This window comes from Rhinatrema bivittatum, chromosome 17 (genome assembly GCF_901001135.1).
Source record: "Rhinatrema bivittatum chromosome 17, aRhiBiv1.1, whole genome shotgun sequence".
NCBI classification, from domain to species: domain Eukaryota; kingdom Metazoa; phylum Chordata; class Amphibia; order Gymnophiona; family Rhinatrematidae; genus Rhinatrema; species Rhinatrema bivittatum.
The window spans coordinates 48188179-48215293 of NC_042631.1; the positions used below are offsets into that span (position 1 = coordinate 48188179).

Sequence of the window (27115 nt, forward strand, 5' to 3'; positions counted from 1 at the left end):
ACTAATACATCCCCCAAGCGCAACTGCCGCCTGGCGGCTGCGGCGGGCCCCCATATGTGGCAGTAGATCCTGGGGCCCCATACTGCAGGCCCAAGAATACTGCCCCTGATGGCGGCCCTGATCCCGACATTCGACATTCATGGGAACATCCTGCCGGTTACACTGTAACGAATAACAAGAGAGTGAAATACAATAAACAGGGATGGGGAAGGGGGAGCAGCAATGAAGGAGGAGAGTGGACAGCAGTAGGAAGGATAGGGAAAGAGAGAAATCTGATAGGAATATTCGAAGAATATAAATATAAATATAACATTTGAAGAATATAAATTAACAATAGACAATATATGTACAGGTGGGCTGGTAGGTGCCAGACCACTGATGGCAGTCAAAGGGAGAGGTTGTTTTGTTTTTTTTGGGGGGGGGGGGGAGGGGGGGGAGGGGGGGGGAGGGAGGGACAGGGTAGGATAAGCTTAGAGTGGAGGGGAGCTTATAACACAGTATTTAGGAGTCTTTGCTTGGGGGGAAGAAACACTGTATTTAGGAGTCTTTGCTAAGGGGAAGAATAGGGGAGAAAGAGGAGAGGCAGATAGGAGGAGGGGAGAGAGAGTAGGCTAAGGGGTTAGAGTGCAAGCTAAGTTTGGTCAACATCTGGATACTCTAATGTAAAGAGCCAGGTTTTGAGCCCTTTTTTAAACTTAGACAGGTTAGGTTCTAGACGGAGGGCCATGGGCAGGGTGTTCCATAGGAAAGGGCTGGTAATGGAGAAAGCCCTTTCTCTGGTTGAGGTGTGGTGGGCAGTTTTTAGGGAGGGGGTGTATAGAGTTCCAGCAAGGTTGGATCTGGAGGGGCGGGTTGATGATCGGAAAAGTGGTGCATTCTCGAGCCAAGTGTGATTTTGATTGTACAGTAGATTGTGGAGAATGGTGAGTGTTTTGTATTTTATGCGGGAGGCTATGGGTAACCAGTGGAAGTCTTTTAGGATAGGGGTAATGTGATCAGATTTACGTGCGTTTGTTAGGATTCTGGCCATGGCATTCTGTAATAGTTGGAGGGGTCCAGAAATATTCTGTAATAGTTCTGGAGGGGTCCAGAAATAAAGAATTGCAATTGTCCAGTTTAGTTAAGATAGTTGCCTGTAGGACTGTGCGGAGGTCTTGGGTATAAAGCAGGGGTTTAAGTTTCTTTAGGATGTCCAATTTGAGAAAACCTGTTTTTATGGTATTGGGGATGTGAGATTTTAAATTTAAATGTTGGTCAAGATAGACACCGGGATCTCTCACATTGCAGGTGAATGCGTCGGGTGGAGGGTTGGTGTTGCTTAAGGCAAGGAGCGAGCGAGCTGGGGATTGGAGATTGTGAGGAGCTCCATTTTGTTACATTTAAGCGAGATGTAGGTTTGAGAGGAGGGTGTTGATTGCATACTCCAATAAGAACCCAATAACCATAGATGGGTTTATACCAAGGACTGGTTACAAAAGATTATTTAAAAAATCTATAAAAATAGAAAAATCCCAAATAAGCAGCATCATGGGTTAGAGAGCATTTTCTGTCAGTTAATGCCCTCTTTTAAAGGCTTGGGTAAAAACTCCTTCATGCAGAGTATTACATACCAGTAAGTGTCCAGACAATCAAAAATTCTTGCTAACCAACCCTGAAGCTAGGGTCTAGTCTTCTGGCTTTTGCAATAGCACTGTCCATGAAGGCCAATGGAGTTTAGGGAGCGTTCTTCAAGCCTCAGAATGAGGGATGGGGACTTCATACATCACAAAGAGTGGCCCTTTGTGGCAATAAAAAGTGCCTTGCAGGAAAAGTCCCTTCTGATCTCAACGTGAATGATTGCAAAAAGTGAAAACGAGGGCTGTAATGTGATTAACTAAACATCTACACCTGCTTAAAATAATTCTGGAGACAATTGCACAGCTTTGAATAGCTTCTTAGGTTGTTTTTCATCTTTTTCTGGTACTGACTTCATTGATGAGACTACCAGAAAGTAAACAGACTCTTTGTTGGACAGAATGCAGCTGCTCCAGCTGCTGACCCCTTTACTATTTCATGGTTTTGTGTTATTACAATACTACACTGGGAAACATGAGTTGGCCAATCAGGGTTAAGGACTTGTGCAGCCTTTTTTATTATGTCTGTCACAATGCAGCTGATAAGACCATGAGTTAAAAGATTATGTATGTTTGATATTTGGAAGGGACACAGTGTTCAGCTTTCTTTGTATTTACAGCTAAATAAGTAATAAGGTAAGTAATTAAATCTAAAATTCAAATTCAAAAACTACATATGTCGTGCCAGCTAAACTGTTAAGTTTTTTCACCTCTTTCATATATTGGCCTTATAAATAATTCTTCTATCCTTTTCAATGTCTTTCTGTTTATTTCTTTGTAATGACAAAGGAACTAAATGAACAAAACCAAGTCCACTGTAACTAGAAATTTTCAAATGTCATGTGTTTAAAAATTTGCATATATGCATGTAAGTAGTCTCTAGTAGTGTATTTCATATTTTATAAAAGTCCAAAATATGCCCCTTATTTTTCACTTCACATGCACACCTGTAAAAAAGGGGTGGTCTAGGGGCATTCGGGCAAGGCCAACATTTACATGCCGTAAGCTGCTATTTTTAAAAGACATATACGTAGATTTGCCAATTTAACTGCATAATTCGACCCCTTCTAATTATCTGTTTATTGTACAGTACTGACTGGGTGAGAGTCTGGGTGAACTGGGGGAAGTTCAGGCTGAAGAACCAGGAGGGTCCCAATGACTGGAGAAGAACTTGGCGAACTGTTGGACTAATTGGTAAAACTGGTAATTTCCTTGACACGTGCATGTTTTAAAATACACCAGTTTACTTAAGTCCTACTTTATTTTTGTGCGCAAAATATACGTGTGTATATTTTTGAAACAAGTAGGAAAAATATACGTGTTTCAATGCATTGCATGTAGTATGTTTCGGGGTCAAGATACGCACAGGTTATTAAAATACTAGTGTAGATCTGCTCATGGCCATATATGTGTGTAGATGCCACTGTGCACATTTGTTTTGAAAGTTATCCTCTGTGTGTTAGTTTCACACCATCAAACTTTTTCAATGGCATGTGCCAAAAACTGGGCTAATCTTGAGGTGGTGCACCATAGATGTTTGTTGATCTAAAGTTCAGCCTCTCCCCCTTCCTTTCATCATCTCTCCTTCACAGCCTCTTTCTCTTTTCTTCATCCAACCATTGACTGTCAGGAAATGTGAAGTTATGCAGACAAGATCCGGTCCATTAAACAGTTATATAGGCCATCATCGATCATTGTTATTCCCGAGGAAGGATTGGTATCCAAAATGAGGCTAAGTTTGATTGGAATGTTGCGGTGATATATAAAACTACAGTAAGTTCGGTTGCAGAAATCATTGAAGTTTGTCACAGTGGAGTTATAATAGCTGGTTAAAGTACCACTTTTTGACTTATATTATAAAGTTACTTTTTTTTTTTAGTTTATTAAATTTCAGCATAATGTAAACAAGTTAATTCTTGCAATTGGAAAATCTGAAAAGGCATAGGAAATACAAAACAGGAATAAACAGATAGTAGAAATCATACAAATACTGCCAAATTCAGATCAAGTCCCCTATCTGGGAGAAGCCGTACACAACTTCAAGAAAATGTATTTCTACACATAATAAATATTAAGAGAACGGAGTAACGAGTGAGAATATTAATTTTAAGGATTCTTTCGCTGTAATGACAGTCATAGGTCGTCGAGACAAGAATGATTATTCAACTGGTTTCTTATCTGCTAGAAATAAAGACAACTGGGCAGGTTGATAAAATATATAAGAATCACCTTTATACTAAATACAGTATTTGCATGGAAATTTAAAAAAGAATATCGCTCCTACCTTGCAAGGCTCTAGGTTTCAAAATTAAGAAGTACTGTCATCGTTTCTGAGTTTGCTTTTGCAACATCAGGAAATACTCTTACTTGAAGATTCAAAAAAGACTCAGACTTATGCCTGAAGGAAAAAGGCACAGAACCCAACCTCTATCTGGTTTAAGAACAAAAGAAACCACAAGAGGAGCAGTGAAACTTCTGCAACTGATTGCTCCAAAATTACTGATAAATTTCCATTCCATTACAGGATCCTGTTGACTGATGTCGGAATATCTCTTTTTAGAATCGGTGGTAAAGCCTGTTCAGGAGATCTCAAAACTTCCAAAAATTACTTTTTAAGCATAATCCTTCAGTGTTAATCATGGAACTCTTAGGAAAGTTATAAATCTTAGGTTTCGATTTCTCACCACCATTTCCAAATTCTCAATTTTAAAAGATAATTGAGAATTCTCCTTAAACAACAGAAGATTATAGAGCTTTCCACCGATCCAGTCTCAGTCTTATTTTCATCAAAGAATTTCTCAGATTTATTTTTAATGCTTCTAAGGTTGTTAATCTAGTATCAATATCCATAATCTTGATTCTACTGGTTTAAACTGTGAAAAAAATCACTTTACTTAGACCTTCTATGGCTTCCCATATTGATTCTAAAGTAATGTGAGTGGGACTGACCAAAAAAGAGGAAATATTGAAACCTGGTACCGCAAGTCCAGATTCTGGAGGAAAAGTGTCCCTTGTCTGGACGACTGCTGGGCAGTCTCCAGCCACAGCTCCCCGCTGAAGGCCAGGAGTACCGAGAGCTTGGGCTACTGAGGCTATGGGTGAACCCTCCATCTCTAAGGGAGAGGGAGACATCTGAACCTCTTCTGCCTGCGATACCACTCCTCTAGGGGTCGACGCTCTCGTAGTTGCAGGACTCGGTGGGGGAATGCGGGCGCCGGGAGAGAGAGTAGTTGACGAATCAAAGGAGATAGTGAGTGATTCTCTTTCTCACTCAACTCCCAGCGATTCAAACTCCGGTGGTCTCGGCCCTCGCTTTACATGGGCGTCCATCAGTCTTGAGAGGAGCCGAGAAGGGCTACAACTGACACCCTCTCCCTAACCTGTCTCTTACGAGTAGAATGCGGCACAACCAAGGAAAAGGTGTGGTGAAACGTCCAGACCAGACGTTACTCTGCCATCTTGAATCGCTCCGCCCCCCCAAAAAGTTACGTTTTTAATTGCAAAGGAAATCCTTAAAAAAAAGATTGAATGGATTGTCATAACACAAGTTTTATTTTATGTGGGTCGGGTGGTTTGTTAATGATTATATTGGCTGTCAACAGTAGCCTGAATGGTACTTTAATTGGGCCATTTATGAAACTTCCACCTTCCATTACATTTCGTGTTGACAGTGCATCCTTGTCCATATAAGGTGCAGCAGGGTGTTCTTTCAATACATTAGGGAACGTTTAAAGGGGTTTGGTCTGGGTAACCCTGAAAAAATCCTGAGATTTAAAATTCCTATCCCAATGACCAGCAAAATTTTATCTGATTAACTTTTTACCCAGGTAAAATTTAGCCAGATATAAAGAGGGAGGACAGGGGGCATTCCAGGGGCATGGGCTAGTTTTATCTGGATAGTGCTGGTATTCAGTGCTTTATGGATAACTTTAGGGAGCTAAGTCTGATTGAGGAAATCAGTCCTAAAGTTTAGGTGGGTATATAAAGTGCAAGACTTACCTGGATAAGTACTGCTGAATATCCCAGCTAAAGGTGAAACAGAGGGATATATTCTTTAGCGTTTGTGTGTGTCTGAGGTAATAAGCAAGCCAGAGATAGTTAATTCTAGTGTCTGTCTTTCCCACCCACTCAACCCTTGATTTTTAGGAAAGAGATACTTTCTCATTAAAAATCAATCAGGCTCTTATCTAAATCATACTATTGTACCAACTCTTACTGAAAGTGTAATCATCCCCTTGTAGGACACTAGCTGATCAATTAGTAAATTTACCTGGACATTTAAAGTACTCTAATTCCAACGCCCTTAGGGGCAGATTTTATAAATCTGCGCACATGCGTACTTTTGTTCGCGCACTAGGCGCGAACAAGAGTACGCGGGATTTCAATAGATACGCGCTTAGCCATTAAAATCCGGGGTTGGCGCGCGCAAGGCTGCCCAAAATCGGCAGCCTGCCTCCGTTCGTGCTCCGAAATCGGCGCTGCCTCGGAGGGAAATTTCCTTCCACCCCCCCCCCGGACCTTCCCTTCCCTAACCCACCCCCCCCGGCCCTATCTAAACCCCTCCCCTACCTTGGTTGGCAAAGTTGGCGTAACTTTGCGCGCGCCAGGCCGGCTGCCGCGCTCCATGTTCCGGTCCGGGGGCTGGTCCGGAGGCCGCGACCACGCCCCCGGAACGCCCCCGGGCCGAAACCATGCCCGCGGAGGCGCCCCTGAAATGCCGCACTCGCAACACACCCCGAAACGCCGTGTCACTCCCGGCACGCCCCCGACACGCCCCTCCATGCAAGCCCCGGGACTTACGCGTGTCCCGGGGCTCGGCGCGTGCAGGGGGGGGTTTGGGGTAGGTTTTCGGGGGGTACGCGCTTACCCCTTTGAAAATCTACCCCTAAGTATCCTAAACTTAACTAGGAATTCAATAAAACTAAGATGAAGGCAGCAGTCCAGCAGCAGGAGGGGGCTTTTCAGCCTTTTGCATTGAGTGTCACATGTATGATTTTTTACCTGCCGGTGAGAGATTGTATGTGTGCACTTGGTGCATAAGCATTGTCAAGGTAAGTTTAAAACATTGATAAGACAGGCAAAGAGAGAATTTGAAATGAAGTTGGCCGCAGAGGCAAAAATTCATAATAAAATCTTTTTTAAATATATCCGAAATAAGAAACCTGTGAGGGAGTCAGTTGGACCGTTAGATGACTGAGGGTTTAAAGGGGCTCTTAGGAAAGATAAGGCCATTGCAGAAAGACTAAATGAATTCTTTGCTTCCGTGTTTACTAATGAGGATGTTGGGGAGATACCAGTTCCGGAGATAGTTTTCAAGGGTGATGAGTCAGACAAACTGAACCAAATCACTGTGGAAGATGTAGTAGGCCAAATTGATAAACTAAAGAGTAGCAAATCACCTGGACTGGATGGTATGCATCCTAGGATACTGATGGAACTCAAAATGAAATTTCTGATCTATTAGTTAAAATTTTTAACCTACCATTAAAATCGTCCATTGTACCTGAAGACTGGAGGGTGGCCAATGTAACCCCAATATTTAAAAAGGGCTCCAAGGGTGATCTAGGAAACTATAGAGCAGTGAGCCTGACTTCAGTGCCGGGAAAAATAGTGGAAACTATTCTAAAGATCAAAATCGTAGAGCATATAGAAAGACATAGTTTAATGGAACACAGTCAACATGGATTTACCCAAGGAAGTCTTGCCTAACAAATCTGCTTCATTTTAAGGGGTTAATAAACATGTGGATAAAGGTGAACCGGTAGATGTAGTATATTTGGATTTTCAGAAGACATCTGACAAAGTCCCACATGAGAGGCTTCTAAGAAAACTAAAAAGTCATGGGATAGGTGGCGATGTCCTTTCGTAGATTACATAAGAAATTGCCATGCTGCGTCAGACCAAGGGTCCATCAAGCCGAGCATCCTGGGCTTGATGGAGTAGGATTAAATGGTTAATTTCCTCAGTAGAAAAGGGTAAACAGTGGAGTGCCTCAGGGATCTGTACTTGGACCGGTGCTTTTCAATACTTTTATAAATGATCTGAAAAGGAATACAACGAATGAAGTTATCAAATTTGTGGATGATACAAAATTATTCAGAGTAGTTAAATCACAAGTGGTTGTGATAAATTGCAGTAGGACCTTGTGAGACTAGAAGTCTGGGCAGACAAATGGCAGATGAAATTTAATGTTTTACTGTTTTAATGTATTTCCGCCCTGGAGGCGACTGTTCAGTTCCTTGTAAACCGGTGCGATATGTATTCTTTACAGGAACATCGGTATATAAAAAATTAAAAATAAATAAATAAATAAATAATGTGGACAAGTGCAAGGGAAAAATAACCCTTGCTGTAGTTAAACGATGTTAGGTTCCATATTAGGAACCACCATCCAGGAAAAAGATCTAGGCATCATAGTGGATAACACATTGAAATTGTCGGCTCAGTGTGCTGCAGCAGTCAAAAAAGCAAACAGAATGTTAGGAATTATTAGGAAGGGAATGGTTAATAAAACGGAAATGTCATAATGCCTCTATATCGCTCCATGGTGAGACCACACCGTGAGTACGGTGTACAATTCTGGTCGCCGCATCTCAAAAAAGATATAGTTGTGATGGAGAAGGTACAGAGAAGGGCAACCAAAATGATAAAGGGGATGGAACAGCTCCCCTATGAGGAAAGGCTGAAGAGGTTAGGACTTTTCAGCTTGGAGAAGAGACGGCTGAGGGGGGGGATATGATAGAGGTGTTTAAAATCATGAGAGGTCTTGAATGAGTAGATGTGAATGCAAACATTTTAAAACTTCTAGACAGAGATCTAAACCACCTCTGCTTACAGCTTTCTCACAAAAACGCTCTCTTTTCATTTACAATGCCCTAGCCAACTCTTAGTTAGGTTTGCTTTCCCTTTTGAAACAGTTTATTCCATGGACCTCCCATTAGAGCTCCACAACTGTTCTATCTCTTTCGACTCAAGGGTGGGAAAACTGCAGCCCATGGCTAGACCAGGCCCATCGTTCTGGCCTGTCTACCTCCCACGTGATTGCCATAGGATTCTGCTGCCCAGTTTGAAAAAAATCTCCTGTTTGGCAGCATGCACTCCATCCTCTTCTGATGTCTCCCAGCTTCATGCATGCCCACTGAGTTGACCAGGCTATAAAAATGGGGAAGTTCCTTGGGTTCCCATTGATTCTCTTTTATGGCCCCCTCCCTGTGCTCTTCTCTATGATTGATGGACAGCGCTTCCAGTCAGGGCACAGCCTGGTCTGAGGTGTGAATCAGAGAAGCCCTGGCCTGGAGTGGGATGCTGGTGGTTAAGGAAGGGGTGGGAGACCTGCACAGACTGGGCCTCCAGAACAAACAACACACTGTCTTGCTTTGCACCCTTTGCAGTAAGTGCAAAGAGTGCCGGGGAAATGATCAGGTGGGGAGGGAGAACAGTGGGACTGGGTCCAAGGGTGGCATATATTCTCCCCTACAGCAGGCTCGGTCTGCTTTTTATTCCCAATGCTGATGTTGAATTCTTATGCCTTTTTTAATTTGGTAACAGAGCAGAACGAGTGGCAGCTTACTCTCTGAACTAAGCACAATGGGCTCTCGGTGTTTTTCCATTGGCGGCATCTGTGCCAAGAAAGAAGAGCAGCCGGATCTGGGGTAAATGCGTGGTGGTTCATGGGATCGTCCTGTGGGCCGCCAAATGTAACAAAAATGAGTCGTAGGCTATAACAATATATTGTAATTATTGTTACACACATGGAGAGGCATGTGTTCAAGTGCACCCTGATTAAAAGGTTTCTGTGAGGGTAAAGAAATGCTCATAATGTGATTTCAACAACTTTCAAAACTGCCTGTGGTACACCAATTGCTAAGTGGCTGCAAGGAGATTTATGCCAGTATTTTATAAATTGTATGCAGGAACTGCCAGAATTTATAAAATACCACATATTTCTACCCCGAAAAACACATGTACATGTTACAATACTCATGTCTATTTGTAATGCAGGAACCACACAGTTTCTCTACTCATGTTATAAAAATAAACACATATTTACGCGCATAACTGGACAATTGTGAGTAACAACCCAGAATTATACACACGAAGACAGGTTATTCTGTAACGTATATGAATCCATCACTTCTGAAAATACCTGCACGCGTACGTGGGAATCACCAGTTCACTGATACCTCCAGACGCTCTCCATCCTGAACTCCCACCCCAAAACTGCAGACAAGTTCCAACTTCAACTTCTGGAGACAATCAGCAGACGTAAAAAGCAAACAGACATCTCTGGTAATGGATGTGCTTACATCACTTACAAAATAGCAACTTGTGAATCTCCCCTTTGTTCTCCGTATTAACATTTACAACACAACACTAAAAGCCTGCGTATACTCAGGAAATTCAGGAACAACGGCAGGAAATATTCTTCACAGAAAGGATGGTGGATGCCTGGAATGCCCTCCCGGAAGAGGATCCCTAGTGGCTAAAGGATGGAAATGAAAATAGGGGGTAACCTGCACCTCAACAAAAGGTTTAGGGCTGTTCAGCTTGGAGAAGAGACGGCTGAGGGGGGATATGGACAGAGGCCTTTAAGATCATGAGAGGTCTAGAACGGGTAGATGTGAATCGGTTTTTTACTCTTTTGGATAATAGAAAGACTAGGGGGCACTCCATGAAGTTAGCATGGGGCACATTTAAAACTAATTGGAGAAAGTTCTTTTTTACTCAACGCACAATTAACTCTGGAATTTGTTACCAGGGGATGTGGTCAGTGCAGTTCGTATAGCTGGGTTTTAAAAAAGGATGGATAAGTTCTTGGAGGAGAAGTCCATTACCTGCTATTAAGTTTACTTAGAGAATAGCCACTGCCATTAGCAATGGTAACATGGAATAGACTTAGTTTTTGGGCACTTGCCAGGTTCTTATGGCCTGGATTGGCCACTGTTGGAGACAGGATACTGGGCTTGATGGACCCTTGGTCTGACCCAGTATGGCATGTCTTATGTTCTTATATGATAGAGGTCTTTAAAATCATGAGAGGTCTTGAATGAGTAGATGTGACTCAGTTATTTACACTTTCAAATAACAGAAGGACTAGGGGGCATTCCATGAAGTTAACAAGTAGCACATTTAAGACTAATCGGAGAAAATTCTTTTTCACCACAACGCACAATAAGCTCTGGAATTTGTTGCCTGAGGATGTGGTTAGTGTAGTAATGTAGCTGGGTTCAAAAAGGTTTGCATAAGTTCTTGGAGAAGTCCATTACCTGCTATTAATCAAATGGCCAATCCAGAACAAGTACCTGGCAAGTACCTAAAAACTAAGTCTATTTCATGTTATCATTGCTAGTGATAGCAGTAGGTAGTTTCTAAGTCAACTCGATTAATAGCAGGTAATGGACTTCTCCTCCAAGAACTTATCCAAACCTTTTTTAAACCCAGCCCACACTAACTGCACTAACACATGCTTCAAAATTATCTTGGTTCTGCGAGTCCTTTAGGGCCACCCCCCATCTTCTGCTGGAATTGTGACCCACTCTTTATTTCAAATTCAGACGCACTTGAACCTCCAACAGGAGTGGATATAGTTTTGAAAATGCTTTATGTATGTTAAACCTGGAATCTGGTGGACTCCTATTCACGCTACTATCTCTGAATGGACGGGGAAGCAAGAGGAAAGCAATTTGTATAATCGTAATTACTGGATCCTGGTGTCTCTTCTATCTCACTTTCAGAAAATCTTAGGGCTGGAATTACTTGTGAAGTTAGTGCTATAATTTTGCCCTATGGAAAAGACAAATAATCCCCTTCAGAAATATTTCCCCTTCTTCCAGGGAATCATAGTCACTCCCCCAGAATTCAAACTAAGTCCTCATTAGAGGGGTCATTAGATTACATATTACTTTCAAATTCAGGTTGATCCTAAATCTCTTAGGGTGCTTAGATGAAAAAGTCGTATAAAGGCTCTATTAAGGAGGCTCCATCTGCTGTATTCTGGTTTTGGAATGGCTACTTTCTGAAGGTGATTTTGTTATTAAAACGAGCCCCTAAGTATATTTGGGCCTGGTAGCTCAACTGGTGCTTCATTCGAGTCAATTAATGTGATTGTATCGTGGCTGGAACTAAATGGGTGCTGTTCAAAATGGCCACTGTGGCTCTTTAAGTGGTTAAATTCGACCCCCTTCCAGCATGAGTAATAGTATGCATTGTTGTCTTTAAGCCTGAACAGACTCCATTGTGATGGACTGAGTTTGATACCGTTTTAGCCATATCGCTTGAGTTCTTTGTCATCACAGTGACAGACAAAGCAGCCTGTGCTGGCATCTAAGGCAGCATGTTTGCGCCTGCATGCACCACGACGGTGCTCTTATCAGATATTTTCAGCAGTGTCCATGCTCACTTCAAAACCAAAACTTTGAATTAGTCTCAGATGAAATGTCTCCTTTTAAACACTAAGAGATTTGTGATAATCTTGTGTCTTACCTTACCGATAACAAGACACTAGCTCCAGCAGCAAAGCTCATTTTTCTTTTTAACTAACTAAATAAACTTTCTTTTGTCCAAGATTCAGTCCCTCTCCAAAGTGTTTGGAAATCCATTGAAAGTATCAGGCTAGAGATTTCCTTTTGAACAGTAAGAGTTTTTTGCGATAATTTTGAGTCTTAGGAATTATTAGGAAAGGAATGGAGAATAAAACAGAGAATATCATAATGGCCTCTGTATCGTTCTATGGTGCGACCATACTTTGAGTACTGTATGCAGTTCTGGTCATCGCATCTCAAAAATGATATAGCAGAATTAGAAAAGGACAGAGAAGGGCGATCAAAATGGTAAAGAAGATGGAACCATTCTCCTATGAAGAAATGCTAAAGATTTTTGGGCTCTTCAGCTTGGAGACGAGGCAGCTGAGGAGAAATATGACAGGCATCTATAAAATAATGAGTGGAGTGCAACGGGTAAACACAAATCGGTGGTTTACGCTTTCAAAAATTACAAAGACTAGGGGACATTCAATGAAGTTACTAGGTGATACATTTTATGACAAATAGGAGAAAATATTTTTTTACTCAATGAATATTTAAACTCTGAAATTTCTTTCCGGAGGATGTGGTGAAAGCTGTTAGTATAGCTGGGTTTAAAAAAGATTTGGACAAGTTCCTGGAAGAAACCATAAACCATTATTAAGGTAGACTTGGCAAAATGCACTGCCTATCCCTGGGATAAGCAGCATGGAATCCAGTGTTCTTTTGGGATCCTGCCAGGTACTTGTGATCTGGACTGGCCAGTGTTGGAAACAAGATACTGTGCTTAATAGACCTTTGGTTTGACCTAGTATGGCAAATCTTATGTTGTTTATCAGTAAAGACTAAACTTAAAACTCTAACAGGCTCAACAAATACCTCTGCTCTGAGGTTACATTACAATCTAAAGGCTTGCTTCACTGGTAAACAGCCGGGAGCAGGGTGCACAAGCTTTAGTCACTTTAAATCGTTCAGTTACATTTTAAAAACATTGGAATATCAAAAACAAAGGCTGCTGCACTATCAGAAAGTCTTTCATCAACTAGAGGCACAGAAGACTGGCTTAACTAGTTCCGCACATAACATGTAGTAGTAATGATGTCATTAAAAAAAAAATAGTGCTTTGCTTCCATCAGCAGGAAGAGGGAGAAACCCGTCGTTCTGGACTAGTGTAGCAGAAAGGAAGGAAAGAGCTGTTAGAAATTCCATCTTTTAAGTTGGTTCATCTATGTGGAGCCTCAGAAAGGGCATCTTCAGTAGCAAGTCCCGCTCTGTGGAATACTTTCTCTGCCAATCTCTGGTCAATAGGATGCCACAATCCTTTTAGAAACACTTAAAAACTTCTTTGTTTCAGCAATCATTTGGAATAATCATTTGGTTAGCAGCAGTTATGGCTTATTTTCAATTAAGGAGTACTAGATGATCATGTTTTTATATGTTTTCTTATGTTTTAATTATGTATGTTTTCTGTGACTCACTGCAAACTGTGGCGGGAGCGAGAAATAATTATTATTGTTATTAATTAAGGGAGAATGCTCAGGCTTATTTTTCATACTATATTTCTGGATACTGATTTCCTCGTGATTTTCAAATCTTGGTTTCATTGGTGCCAAAGTAATAAGCTGCGCTAAATCTGCCACGGGTTTGTATAACTAAAAGCCGCACATCTAAACCCTGCCCTCATTAAAAGGAATAAACAGATGCAAAATGAAAGAATCATAGCAAGTGATGTAAAATACAGATTTTTAAAAAAGAAATCAGTGCTTCCATGACAACCATTTTGAAATTTAGTTATCCAATGCCCAATGAGGGAAATTCATAGCCGGCACAATTGTGGTCTGGGAGGTATAGAAATGAGAAACTATCAAGAACAGACAACTGCTCCTAAATATTATTTATTTTATTTAAAATCAATTTCTAGCCTGCTACTTCCAAAGCTTGTAGCAGGTTACAGGAGAACATACACAAAATATTTGGCATAATAAACATAACATGGTGATATAAACTATAATTAATAACACAATGACAAAATAAATAAAAGCCTGTTGTCTAGGAAGAATTCTCTCTTATGCGCCTACATTTTCAAAAGCAACTTTGAACAGAAGTTCTTTTGCATGATATCAATCAGAATTGTTTGGGGAGAGAATTCCATAATTTGGGTGCAGCTATCTAATTGGGCAAGTCTGATGGAGGGAACTTCTAGAAGACTTTTATTCTCAGAACGGAGAACTCGATTGGGTCTGTAAATTTGGAGGGTAGAATAGAGCCATGGAATGGAATTATTTTGGAGTAAGTTTTGAACAAGTGTGATTAGCTTATATTGAATTCTAAACTGTATTGGGAGCCAATGTAGAGATGATAGTTTAAGCTTACTATGCTTTCATATTTTTGTTCCTGTGCACACGCATGTTGCTGAGTTCTGAACAATTTGCATTGACCTAAACAGATTCACTGGGAGGCCCATGAGAAGGGCATTACAGTAATCCACACCAGACGGAATTAGTGCTTGAAGAACTGAAAGGAAGTCTTGAGGTACTAATAACAGTTTCAAATTTTTGACCATGTGTAGTTTGAAAAATAAGTTCTTAACAATATTATTAATTGAGGCTTTATAAATAGTGTATTGTCTAGGATGAGGCCTAGGTTACGTACTTGATGTGTAATTATATGAGTATAAACTGAAAACATGATTTTCTGAGAGAATATCCAAGCTTAACTCACCCAGATACAATCGCACAGCTTCCAGAATCGCCATAATGAAGAGCAATACTAGATCCAAAGCGAGATTACCATCAGGGTAACTGAAAACCTGACCTGGAACATCAAAAACATACATAAAATGTATTATGAATATTCAGCTTTATAGACATTCTAGAATCCCATACATGGTTTCAACATATTTTGGCCTGGACAATGATGTAATAATCCTCAACTTCCCCATAGGCTGTGAGAAGAACTACTGTTCTCCTTCCTAGGAGAGTTCTTGGGAAAATTGTGAGAGCCAGAAGATATGGAATCCTGTCACTCCAGTCACTGGGCAAACTACCTGACTAGTACAATTAAACTAAAGAATTTGCATTAGCTTATTAGATATTTATCTTATTCTTTTAGCAGGATCTGAGCTGTCTCTTGGACAGTTTCAATGTTGCTTAGCTTCTGAGATCTTCTACGATCACAAAATAAGAGGTAGATTTTAAAGGTGTTGCTCGTGCAAAAATGGCCACATATGTGTGTATGTGGGCCCGCGCGGTAAGCAATGCAAATTTTAAGAAGCCGGGAAGAATGCGCCTACACACCTGTTTGCGCCATCAGAATAAGGAGGCGGAAAAGGCAGGCCAAGACTGACGCGTTGTAACCACAAATTTTGCAAAGACAACCCGCTTATGTTGCATGCGTTAACTTTGCTACTTGTCTCTCTCTCCCCCCCTCCCCCATGTTCAGGAGTCCTGAACATTGGGGGGGGGTGGGGGGGGGGAGAGGAGAGAGAATAGAGAGCACCTCTGTATAGAGTCAGTCTGATATCTATTATATAGGTACCACTGTAGAAGGGCACTTTGAATCAGGGTGGGTTTTCAGGAGGTGAGTTGGGGGGGGGGGGGGGTGTTACAGACACATTCAGAGGTATTCATTGTAAAATTGAATCACTAAAGAATTTTAGTCTTTATAAGTGATGGAAAGGAGTTGATTTGTACAATGCAGTTAGCAGAGATTGCAGTGAACAAATCAACTCCTCGTTAGACTCCTCTTCTTAAACTTTGCATTTTCGTTCCTGTAGTACCACGGATCAGCCCAGACTCCTGGGTTTTGCCTCCCTGCCATCAGATGGAGACAGAGAAAGTTTCACTGACACTGTACATAACCCAGTGTGCCACCTGCAGTCCCTCAGTATTGACTTGTACCCAAGCCAAGATGATGGTAACAACCATAAATTTCGATGCAAACTTCTAGGCAAACTCCCTCTCCCCCAATGAGCCAGAAATAGGTGAAGTTGCCCAAAAAGACAATGGAAAACTTGTTTCCCAAATTTAACATAAATGATCAGCACTGAAAACCTCCAACAACTCTGCACTATATACAAAGCAACAGTACGAGAGGTGGACTCAGGTCTCTGGACTTATCTGTGATACTACAGGAACATAGTGCCTTCTTTTCTGCTTGAGATAGACTCAGCGTTCCATCTTAGTTAGACAGTGGATTCCTCTATGCCTCACTCTGGGGAGCTTAGATGGGATGCGCGCATTATTTAGGTATCTAAATGTCACTTCTGATTTCTGTAGATTGGATCACCTCTTTGTAGATTAGATGACCTCTTTGTACTCTGGAGTGGTACAAAGAAGGGAAGTAAAGTGTCTAAAGCTACAATGGTGCAGTGGCTGAAGGAAGTGATCAAGTCGACTTACATTCTAAAGGACGCCCGATGCTGGGGGTTTTAGGGGTGCACTCGATGCATTCTCAGGCAACTCCTGGGCTGAGTCACGACAGGTGTCTGCACATGAAGTTTGCAGGGTGGATACTGGGAAGTCGTTGCACACTTTTGCTAAGCAGTATAGAAACATAGAAATGGACGGCAGAAGAAGACCGAATGGCCCATCCAGTCTGCCCAGCAAGCCTCACACATTTTTTTCTCTCATTCTTATCTGTTACTCTTAGCTCCTTGTTCTATTTCCCCTTCCACCCCCACCATTAATGTAGAGAGCAGTGATGGAGCTGCATGCAAGTGAAATATCTAGCTTGATTAGTTAGGGGTAGTAGGGGCAGTAACCGCCGCGATAAGCAAGCTACACCCATGCTTATTTGTTTTACCTAGACTATGTTGTACAGCTCTTGTTGGTTTTTTTTTTTTTTTTTTTTTTCTTCTCCCCTGCTGTAGAAGCAGAGAGCCATGCTGGATATGCATTGAAAGTGAAGTATCAGGCACATTTGGTTGGGGTAGTAACCGCCGTAACAAGCCAGCTACTCCTCGCTTTGTGATTGCGAATCCTTTTTTTTCTTCACCCCTGTCGTTGAAGCTATGCAGGATATGTGTGAAGCATCAGGTTTTTTTTTTTGTTTTTTTTTCCCCCTGCCCTTGAAGCAGAGAGCTATGCTGGAAATGCGTGATGTATCAGTCTTTCTCCCATGCCGATGCAGGAGAGAACCATGCTGGATATGCATGGAAAGTGAAGTATCAGGCACATTTGGTTAGGGGTAGTAACCGCCGTAACAAGCCAGCTACTCCCCGCGTTTTGAGTGCGAACCCTTTTTCTTCTCCTTTGCCGTTGTAGCAGAGAGGTCTGCTGGATGTGTGAAGTATCAGTTATTCTTCTCCCCTGTCATTGAAGCAGAGAGCTATGCTGTATATGCATTGAAAGTGAAGTATCAGGCATATTTGGTTTGGGGTAGTAACCGCCGTAACAAGCCAGCTACTCCCCTCTTTATGAGTGCAAATCCTTTTTTCCATTACCTCTTGCTGTTGAAGCTTAGAGCGATGTAGGAGTCACAGTAAGCATGTGTATGTTTATTTAGTAAGGGTATTGTGTCAATAGCCATCATTCTGGCGAGTCACCCACTCTTCATTGGCGGCCTCTTGACTTTATGGATCCGCAGTGTTTATCCCACGCCCCTTTGAAGTCTTTCACAGTTCTGGTCTTCACCACTTCCTCCGGAAGGGCATTCCAGGCATCCACCACCCTCTCCGTGAAGAAATACTTCCTGACCTTGGTTCTGAATCTTCCTCCCTGGAGCCTCAAATCGTGACCCCTGGTCTTCTGCTGATTATTTTCCTACGGAAAATATCTCTTGAATGTTGGGGCTACGGCTTCCATGAGCTTTGGTGTGTTCTACGAGCAGAACTCTCCAGGTCCCACTTGAGTTAAGGAGGATTTAGGTACATCCCAGGAGCCTGGATTGATCAGGGTACGTACAGGGAAAGGAAAATTGGTTCTTATCTGCTAATTTTTGTTCCTGTAGTACCACAGATCAGTCCAGAGCCCAAGTCCACCTCTTGTACTGTTGCTTTGTATATAGTGCAGAGTTGTTGGAGGTTTTCAGTGCTGATCACTTATGTTAAATTTGGGAAACAAGTTTTCCATTGTCTTTTTGGGCAACTTCACCTACTTCCGACTCATTGGAGGAGAGGGAGTTTGCTTAGAAGTTTATGGTTGTTGCCATCATCTTGGCTTGGGTACAAGTCAATACTGAGGGACTGCAGGTGGCACACTGGGTTATGTACAGTGTCAGTGAAACTTTCTCTGTCTCCATCTGATGGCAGGGAGGCAAAACCCAGGAGTCTGGGCTGATATGGGTACGTACAGGGAAATGGGGCTTCTTGAAGTATTTACATCCCCTTTTTCAACTATTCATCCCATTCTAGGCAAACTGAGGTGGCAATCCTAGCACTTCTATGATATCAGAACAAATATGGATGAATTAGAGAGTTCTGTGTCTAGTTTGTGATATGCTTCTGAATACTGGGCCCAGAGTGACAAACATTTCTCTTAAGCTTGGTGGTCATTTGGTAGCCAAATCAGTCTTTATTGACCACTGAAATTCTGTCCCTGTCTTGGTACTCATGTGGCCACTTCCTGATGTACTTTGATGGGCGAAGCAATTTTAATGGTCCTCAATGGCACCTGATTGCTGGATGTCTGCAACACTGAATAGCTCTAAACATACTATTATAGGCCAGTAATTGCCCATTCTGAACCCCAGGCTTTCAGCCCAAGAGGAACCTGTTTTAATACTATTCTCTGCCATTTATGGTAGGGAGTTGGGTATAGAGAGTCTTAAACTGAATAGCCAGAAGCCTTCATTCATAGCAGACAATACTTTTACCTCTTTAACCCCTCCCCCACTTCCTGCATGCTCCTTCAGCCTGGCATTGAAGCATCCATGCCACTCAGCTAATGGAATGATCACTTACCCTTTAGCTTGGAAATGACTAGTACACATGCACAGAAATCAGCAGATAGCTGCCACTATTTAGTGATGGACAGGATTCCCTTTTTCCCAGGACCTCCGAGTACTACCTCTGCAGTATAATTTGTAATGAGAAGAAAATTAACTTACTTTTGTAAATAATCATTAGAAGTGTAGCTAAGAAATAAAATATATAATAAACTCCATTGAAATAGAAGAGAATCTGCAAGGGAACAGATGACAGCTGATGTAAGCAGCATTAAGGAATAATGAGGAGTGCTTTCTTTCTATATACATTCTCAATACTGAAACTGTAAACCTCTCAAATATCTCAGTACCTAGTTTGTTTTTTTAATTCTTTATCATTTTCCATTTACAAAAACTAAACATTTTGCAAATTTGAAAAACAGCGTTAAACATTCCACAAATTGAAAAACCAAGGAAAAATGCCCTAAGCTATTAGGAAATATTATACTCTTATGTCCATAAATCAATAATTTCTATTAGGGCTCCTGAAATTTGTGAGAGTACATCCTACTCAATAAGTTTATAACATAAGGAAATTAGCGGCACGGACAACGAATAATATAAATTTCAATGTGCACTGGGTGTAGATGTAACTGGTTTCCTAGCATCAATAAAAGTTCTTAACTGTTCTGTGGAAAAGAATATAAAAGTTTCCCCCCCTCTCTTCAGCACGCATTTACAAGGAAATCTAAGCATATAGGGAAAAACCCAATTCAAGAACCCCCTGACGAAGGGCTAAAAAACCCTTACGTCTGGCTTGTGTAGATGCGGCCAGGTCGGGGTAGATCTTAACATTCGCATTCAAATATGAAATAGGAAAATTCCTAAAATACTTTTTCATTACATTTTGTAGATCTGATGAGGAAATAAAAGATACTAGGAGCATTGCTATTTCTAATATTTCTATGGCAGAGTTTTCAATTATTTCAGTCAAATTTTCTTGCCAATTCTGGCTAGTAGTTGTTACTGTTGACTTAGGAATAAAATAACACTTGTTAATAGAAGGCATTTCCTGTTGAGTAAATCCTAGGGATTCTTCCATAAATTTTTTCAAGGTTGTATAAGGAGTCTCCCCCAATAACTCTGGGGAAGTTCAGTATACGTAAATGTAATTGCCTAGCTTTATTTTCAAGTGTCTCAATCCTTTTTGCCAAGATTTCTCTGTCTCTAACCACAACTGTTTTAAAATCCGCATTCCCAGCATCTTTATCTTCCAAATGAGTAACTTTAATAGACAAGGCAGTTATTTGAGTTTGCATTTGTCTCAGTACCTAGTTTAACCCATTTATATCATCTTCTTTCATTAATAATGCCAATTTGCATACATACAGGTGAATTTTCAAAAGGATTTACACATATAAATGCAAATTTTCAAAGGCCATTTACACATGTAAAGTACACTTACATGAGCCAATCCTTTAGACCAGCGCTTCTCAACCGGTGTGTCGCGACACACAAGTGTGTCGCCAAACACCGCCAGGTGTGTCGCGTCTCCCGGTGTCCCACTACCCCGTTCTACTTTCCTTTTGCCTTTTTCCAGCACACGCAGGCCAATTGGAAGCCTTCGTTCTTCCTACCCCCATTACACAATGGGAAGCCTCCTTTATTCTGCCTGCCCCCGCGCAGGCCAATCGGAAGCCTCCTCCCTACCAGTGGTAGTAGGAAGAAGGGAGGAAGCCTTTGATTGGCCGGTGAGGCAGGCAGGGAGGAATTTTGAACTCTGACGAAGCAAGATCGCGCAATGAAGAAGAAACCCAACCCCCGACGAAGCAAAGCCGCCATGGGAGCCCATTCCCATGGCGGCGAAGAGGAGACCTGACCCCGACCAAAGCAAGGCCGCCACAGCCTGTGGCGGCGAAGAGGAAACCCGACCGAGGCCACCACGGGAGCCCATTCCCGCCGTGGCGAAAAAGAAGGCCCGCCGGAGTAAAGCCGCGGCGGAACTGGAGCCCATCCCTGCAGCGAAGGAAGAAGAAGTTTTTGGTGAGAGCGGGTGCGTCTGTGCGTGGATGAGTGCCTGGGTGAGAGCGGGTGCGACTGTGTGCGTGGATGAGTGCCTGGGTGAGAGCGGGTGCGTCTGTGCGTGGATGAGTGCCTGGGTGAGAGCGGGTGCGTCTGTGTGTGTGAATGAGTGCCTGGGTGAGAGCGGGTGCGTCTGTGTGTGTGAATGAGTGCCTGGGTGAGAGCGGGTGCGTCTGTGTGTGTGAATGAGTGCCTGGGTGAGAGCGGGTGCGTCTGTGCGTGAATGAGTGCCTGGGTGAGAGCGGGTGCGTCTGTGTGTGTGAATGAGTGCCTGGGTGAGAGCGGGTGCGTCTGTGTGTGTGAATGAGTGCCTGGGTGAGAGCGGGTGCGTCTGTGTGTGTGAATGAGTGCCTGGGTGAGAGCGGGTGCGTCTGTGTGTGTGAATGAGTGCCTGGGTGAGAGCGGGTGCGTCTGTGCGTGGATGAGTGCCTGGGTGAGAGTGGGTGCGACTGTGTGCGTGGATGAGTGCCTGGGTGAGAGCGGGTGCGACTGTGTGCGTGGATGAGTGCCTGGGTGAGAGCGGGTGCGTCTGTGTGCGTGGATGAGTGCCTGGGTGAGAGCGGGTGCGTCTGTGCGTGGGTGAGTGCCTGGGTGAGAGCGGGTGCGTCTGTGCGTGGATGAGTGCCTGGGTGAGAGCGGGTGCGACTGTGTGTGTGAATGAGTGCCTGGGTGAGAGCGGGTGCGTCTGTGTGCGTGAATGAGTGCCTGGGTGAGAGCGGGTGCGACTGTGTGTGTGAATGAGTGCCTGGGTGAGAGCGGGTGCGTCTGTGTGTGTGAATGAGTGCCTGGGTGAGAGCCGGTGCGTCTGTGTGTGAATGAGTGCCTGGCTGAAAGCTGGTGTGAATGGGTGCCTGGGTGAGAGGTGGTGTGTGTGGGTGTGAATGGGTGCCTGGGTGAGAGGTGGTGTGTGTGGGTGTGAATGGGTGCCTGGGTGAGAGCTGGTGTGTCTGTGTGTGAATGGGTGCCTGGGTGAGAGCTGGTGTGTCTGTGTGTGAATGGGTGCCTGGTTGAGAACTGATGTGTCTGTGTGTGAATGGGTGCCTGGTTGAGAACTGATGTGTCTGTGTGTGAATGGGTGCCTGGGTGAGAACTGATGTGTCTGTGTGTGAATGGGTGCCTGGGTGAGAGCTGGTGTGTCTGTGTATGAATGAGTGCCTGGTTGAGAACTGGTGTGAATGGAAGCCTGGGTGAGAACTGGTGTGAATGGGAGCCTGGGTGAGAACTGGTGTGAATGGGTGCCTGGGTGAGAACTGGTGTGTCTGTGTGTGAATGGGTGCCTGGGTGAGAGCTGGTGTCTCTGTGTGTGAATGGGTGCCTGAGTGAGAGCTGGTGTGTCTGTGTGTGAATGGGTGCCTGGGTGAGAGCTGGTGTGTCTGTGTGTGAATGGGTGCCTGGTTGAGAGCTGGTGTGAATGGAAGCCTGGGTGAGAACTGGTGTGAATGGGTGCCTGGGTGAGAGCTCGTGTGTCTGTGTGTGAATGAGTGCCTGGGTGAGAGCTGGGGTGTCTGTGTGTGAATGAGTGCCTGGGTGAGAGCTGGGGTGTCTGTGTGTGAATGAGTGCCTGGGTGAGAGCTGGGGTGTCTGTGTGTGAATGAGAGCCTGGGTGAGAGCTGGTGTGTGTGGGTGTGAATGGGTGCTTGGGTGAGAGGTGGTGTGTGTGGGTGTGAATGGGTGCTTGGGTGAGAGCTGGTGTGTGTGGGTGTGAATGGAAGCCTGGGTGAGAGCTGGTGTGGGTGTGAGAGCATTTGTGTGTGATTGAGAGCTTGTATATAAGAGACCATGAGTGTGATTGAGAGAGAGACTGGTCAGGGAGGTGAGAGAGACCGAGACTGTTCGTGGGGTCTAATGGAGTTATGTGTGTGAGTGACTGGTTGTGGGCGCTAAGGAAGCGGACTGTGAGGACAGAGCTTCAGCATCCCTTGCTGCTTCCTGTGAGTGCTATTGGCCTGGAAGGGAAAGGAGTAGGAGAGTTGCTGGAGAGGGTAAGAAAAGGTGGCTTTTTAAATTTATTTTTCTTGATTGCCATTTTAATTATTGATTATTATGCGATGTCTGCTGTTTTGAAATATTTTATTGATATTTGGACATGTTTAATAATTTTTATGAGTTTTTAATTGTTGGATATTCTGTTCAGCAGCTGTTTGTAACATTTTTAGTAAAGCTTTACAATTATTTCTGTGTGGGGCGCTATAGCAGCTTGGCTTATTCTGTTTTCCCAATAGGAAATGTATTAGTGTTTAGGGCCTGGTTTAATAGTTGTATTCCTTAGATAGGGTTGTTACTGGTTGAGTGTGTTCCATAATACAGGTGTATCTTTGTGCGGGTTAGTTTGTGTGCATTATTGCAGATCCTGGGACTATGTTAGGTGCTATATTTCTCTTTCCATTTCTCTAGGTTTGCACTGCATGCAGAGTGGCTTTTTTGGTTTTCCATTCCAGTTTCTGTCTCCATATTTATAATGTGTGGTCTTTCTGTACTTGGTGAAGGTCAGTTCTGGGTGTGTGACAGAGGTGAGATATTTTACTAGCATGTAGGCTTTTGTATCAATCTTATTTGTTGTGTTTTCTCAATAGGATATGCATTAGTGGTAAATTACTGTCTTTTCATAAGAAGGGCTATTGTGCCTGGTAGTAAAGGGAGTTTGTTTTGCTTTTACTGAGATGTCATCAGAACCAGAATATCTTTTTTTGTATGGCGAGTTGTACAGGGTAATGCCCTAGATCTGCTCTGCACTCATTGCGGGGGGGTTGAGGGGATTCCTGTGGATGCAGAGTGCATGTTTACATTTAGCCCCGTGACGGTCACATGCTCAGTGTGTCACGCATGTGAGAACCATCTGTCAGGTGTGTCCCGGCCAAAAAAAGGTTGAGAACCACTGCTTTAGACAATTCAATGGTATATATGGTAGCAATTTTCAAAATTGCTACCATATTTACATGAGTATACCAATATACTCATGTAAATATTTTAAAATCAGGCCCATATCGTGCCTTTTTCTGAACAGAGTAACAAATTGCTAACAATATGAGATAGAATAAAGTAGTGTAATCCAGGGAAGGAAATAAGCAGGCTAAAGTAATCAGGATCTCCCACAAGCTGCAGAGGGAATATTAGCAGGATGGAGGGCTTCACAAGTAGGTGACATTATACAATGGAGCCAGGCCCAAAACTCTTATATCAAATTTTCTACTATTTTTGACAGTGCCTTACTGAGCGTGCCTAGCATGCCAACATACTATGCATCCATGCAGGGGCCCCTTTGTTTCCACTGAGCCCACTGGTCATGGTTCCTCACTCTCCTGCTCCTAGGCCTGCTTTTTCGGCTTTTTGGGATGCAGAATCATTTGTTGTGAGCCCCCATTATTTTGTTCTGTCTGCCAGTAGTTTCCTTAGTTATGGTTTTTGGTCATTTTAGTAAGTTTTCTTTCCGACTCAGTGCAGAGCCTGCACATTGACAGTGCCCGACAGGCGTCAGTTCCCGTGCTACCATAGAGTTCAACTTTGCCTCCCTTACTTTTCAGTCCACCAAGTCTAGCGGGTTCCAGCAATATCCTCAGTATGCTAGGGTTATGTCTATCACTGGTCCTCATTATAGATTTATTCCATGACTGGGGGCATCGCATGATGTCCAGAGGGGTTGCCTGTGTGTGACCATGACCTCAAAGGGATGACTGTCTCGACTGAAACTGATGGAGGAGCACTTTGGGTACCAGCAGTCTGATCCATCAGCATCAGAAGCATTGAATTTGAAGGACCCTGGAGCTGTGCTAGTTTGAGGAGGAAGCATTGGCATTGGGGGAGCACTCTGTTGCCTTGATGTCAAGTATCAATAGAGCCTGTCTCTTCCTGATCAAAAAAGGCAAAGGCTTCTGCCTCCGACACCAACATCAAGAGAAGACTCAGAAGCACTGGCATCTGTCTTCATAGATGCATAATGCCAGGTGTGGGGACAGTCTAGTTGCGGCCATAAACCCCTCAAAATGGTCTTGTGGCAAGGAGAGCTCATTCTCACCACTGGCCTGGGAACCACGCCAGTCTACAAGGGTCCAGATGTCTGCCACCAATACACTTCTCAGTTCCCAAGATGACAAGGCCACCCCTCCTGTCTCCCAGTTGGTGTTGGCATGGCTATCTTCAAGGAGGAGCTGGACAAGAAAAATCTAGAAGACCTTGGACAAGGCTCTGTGAAGCCTTGGTGCTTTGGTATTGAGGGCATCAGGACTGGCACAAGCCAAAGTTGAGCCACTGCTTGAGACCCTCCTGCTGTGTCAGTGCCATTGCCAATGCCGATTCCCAAAGGGGAACTGGGATCAAAGTCGGCTGTTCCGATGGTGCTCTCCTTGGAAGCTTTCCTGGGGTGCTGGAGCTCCCTCAGATTCAGCCCAAAGCAGACATGTGTACCCCTCTCTGAGGCTTTGTCTGTGGGTCAGGCACCACTGGTGTCGTCAATACTGGCCTACCAATCAGAGTTTGACTATGAATTCTCATGGAAGTACGGTTATAGGTCAAATACCTCTGAAGAGGAGGAATCAACGGGTTCTCCCTCCAACCCCTCTCCTCCCTCAGAGAGAAGGAAGGTCTTCTCTTGAGGACCTCTCCTTCACTGAATTTGTTTGGACAATGGTGAAGCTCATGCCATTTACTTTGACAGAGGATGAAACCAGAATCAGGATGCTGGAATTCTCCACTTTATGGAGCCCCCTAAGAAGGCTGAGGCAGTGTCAGTCCACAAAATCCTTCCAAGTACTGATGAGGATTTGGGAGAAACCCTTCTCTGTGGCTTCTGTTAACAGGAAGGCATTTGTGATGTATCTTGTCCAGGATTCCCCCCGGATTTGAAAAGAGGCAGCTACCGTACCAATCTGTGGTCACCTATATTGATCTCAAGAGAGTCAAGAGGCAAATAATTCATTCTTGGTGCCCTCAGGGAAGGAGTCTAGGACCCTGGACTCTCTTGGAAGGAAAGTTTTTCAGAGAGCTATGCTAAGTGCCCATATAGCCTCCTACCAGCTCTTTATGGGCCAGTACATATGAAATCTGCTGCAGCAGGTGCAGAGGGTAGCCGAGCAGCTTCCTCAAAACCAATGAGACACCCTCCGTCACTGGTGGACAAAAGAACAGGGTATGGAAAATACATGGTCCGCTTGACCTTTTTGTTAATTTTTTATTTATTAACAAAGTTGGAATACAAGCAAGGCCAAAATATCACACATAAGTTTCCATCAATTATAAACAAGAGACATCACCACCAAACTGCTCCCCACCAAATACATGGAGTAATAAAATTTCCAGTAGCGGACTCAGATTCTGCTGAACAACATTTCTTTATCTTGTAACATATATGTTAATTTTTCAATTAAGGCGACATCATGAACCTGAATCCTCCATTGTTCCAACGAAGGCACAGACTTCCATTTCAGAGCAATTGAGAAACACGTCACATGCAGCAGCTGCTGCACCAACTGCTTCTGGTACCTGCCAAAGCACTGGCCAACCCAAAGCCCTAAAAGGCAGAGCCCTGGGGAGAAAACCACTAAAGAACCCACTATTTGCTTGATTATGCGACCCACTCGCTGCCAGAAGGCAGATATATAAGGACATCCCCACCAAACATGCATATATGAGCCGTCTTGCCCACAGCCCCATTAACACAAAGGTGAAGCTGTGGCATCAAACTTACTGAAAAAAACATTGGGTATCTATAACTTCTCATTATTAAGTGAATCAACATTTAAGAACATAAGAACATAAGAAAATGCCATACTGGGTCAGACCAAGGGTCCATCAAGCCCAGCATCCTGTTTCCAACAGTGGCCAATCCAGGCCAAAAGAACCTGGCAAGTACCCAAAAACTAAGTCTATTCCATGTAACCATTGCTAATGGCAGTGGCTATTCTCTAAGTGAACTTAATAGCAGGTAATGGACTTCTCCTCCAAGAACTTATCCAATCCTTTTTTAAACACAGCTATACTAACTGCACGAACCACATTCTCTGGCAACAAATTCCAGAGTTTAATTGTGCGTTGAGTAAAAAA

At 43.3% G+C, this 27115-nt stretch overlaps 1 protein-coding gene across 3 annotated transcripts in view; it reads right to left on the reverse strand.

Annotated features, from left to right (window-relative positions):
* The window catches only part of TMEM80 (transmembrane protein 80), a 72755-nt gene that overhangs the window by 8219 nt on the left and 37421 nt on the right, over positions 1 to 27115 (reverse strand). For 2 of the 3 annotated variants that reach the window (XM_029582222.1, XM_029582223.1), the window contains exons 3-4: positions 19181 to 19274; positions 14855 to 14947 (exon numbers count right to left, since the gene is read on the reverse strand). In XM_029582222.1, coding sequence (XP_029438082.1) covers positions 14855 to 14947; positions 19181 to 19274 — 187 coding nt within the window. The remainder of the gene's footprint in view (positions 1 to 14854; positions 14948 to 19180; positions 19275 to 27115) is intronic. The other variant, XM_029582221.1, reaches the window with a different exon arrangement.